The 1,564-nt window shown below is 39.5% G+C and overlaps 1 protein-coding gene across 1 annotated transcript; it reads right to left on the reverse strand.

Moving 5' to 3' along the window:
- Positions 1 to 412: 412 nt before the first annotated feature.
- Positions 413 to 1,345, reverse strand: LOC120994126 (olfactory receptor 52A1-like). Its single transcript, XM_040422583.1, has one exon. The coding sequence runs from the start codon at positions 1,343 to 1,345 to the stop codon at positions 413 to 415; it is 933 nt and encodes a 310-aa protein (XP_040278517.1).
- Positions 1,346 to 1,564: the final 219 nt, after the last annotated feature.

Raw genomic sequence — 1,564 nt, forward strand, 5'->3', positions numbered from 1 at the left:
AAGAGAGAAATATATCCACTATTTTATCTTGAATGACAAGATTGAACAGTTGAACCACCATCTTATGCATACCGCCATTTTATGATACTTTATATAACACATATTTTGTACATGGACTATCTGCTGCGGAGGCGGCAGTGTTATATATGAAGAAAATTTGAAGTTAATAAAGAAGTTATTTCAAGCATTTGGTGTTCTCTTTAAACCTAATGTTTCCATAGAACGGCGTTAGAGGAATCACAGAGTAATAGACAGTCTGGTTACACAAAAAAGTCAGAGATATCATAATTCTTCTAATGCCACAGCGCAAAAGGCACACTTCACTTTTGCACTTCTTCAGATTCTTAGATGTCTCTTTTTAACAGAAAGAGAACCTGACACATGTTTACTTTTCACATTCCAATTCCAGATCTTATGGCAGGTTCTTTATGAATTTCCAAATCTCCTCACGGATCACGTTTGTCTTAATTCCATAGACAAGTGGGTTGAGCATGGATGGAACCAAGAGGTAGCTGTCAGAGAAGATAATGTGGACATAAGGAGGAATCTTCTCACCATATCGATGGGATAAAAAAGAGAAGAAGCCCATGCTGTAAACGCTCAGGAACACACAGATATGAGGGGTACATGTGTTAAATGCTTTCAGACGAGTGTCTTTAGATGGAAGACGGAAGACGGTATTGAAAATCCTGATATATGAAAAAAAGATGAAGAGCAAATCAACACCAACAACAGTGAAAGCCACAAATAGTCCATATATACTGTTCACCCGGATATCAGCAGCGGCGAGCTTCACCACCGCCATGTGCTCGCAGTAGGAATGTGCAATGACGTTGGTCTTGAAAGCAGGAAACCTCTTGATCATGACAGAAAAAGGGGCGATCAAAACAACTGCCCGGACCAGAAACGTGATGACCAGTCTGGTTATCAGTCTAGTGGTTATTATGGAGCTATACTGGAGAGGCTTATATATAGCAATATAGCGGTCATAAGCCATGCAAAGCAAGAACCCCGATTCAATACTGGTGAAGCTGTGAATGAAGAACATCTGTAGAAGACACCCATTAAAGCTAATGGCTCTGCCATTGAACCAGAAGATAGACAAAATTTTGGGAGCAAAGCTTGTACAAAGAAGAACATCATTAAATGCCAACATGGAGACAAATATAAACATAGGCTGGTGGAGTCTTGGAGATGTGAGGATGACAACCATAACCATGATGTTTCCCAGCAAAGTAAATATATAAATGATACAGAAAGGAATTGAGATCCATATATGTTCATGTTCTAGTCCTGGAATACCAACCAGTAGGAAGTAGGTTGGATAGAAGGTTAAATTAATCATCTCCTGCAGGGTGTGGACTTCAAACATCACTTTCTGCTCAGGTCTTAGCTGTAGAAACCCTGGGTGATCCTGAGGATGAGATAAAGTTAGATGAATCAATATTAGGGATGTGCAAATCGATTCAGATACCCAGGGAATCAGAATCTTACGTTATTTGATTAGGATGAATTACTCAAAATGGCATCCAGCACAAGTTATCGATAGGAACCTTACAACATC

This window comes from Bufo bufo, chromosome 3 (genome assembly GCF_905171765.1).
Source record: "Bufo bufo chromosome 3, aBufBuf1.1, whole genome shotgun sequence".
Lineage (NCBI taxonomy): Eukaryota > Metazoa > Chordata > Amphibia > Anura > Bufonidae > Bufo > Bufo bufo.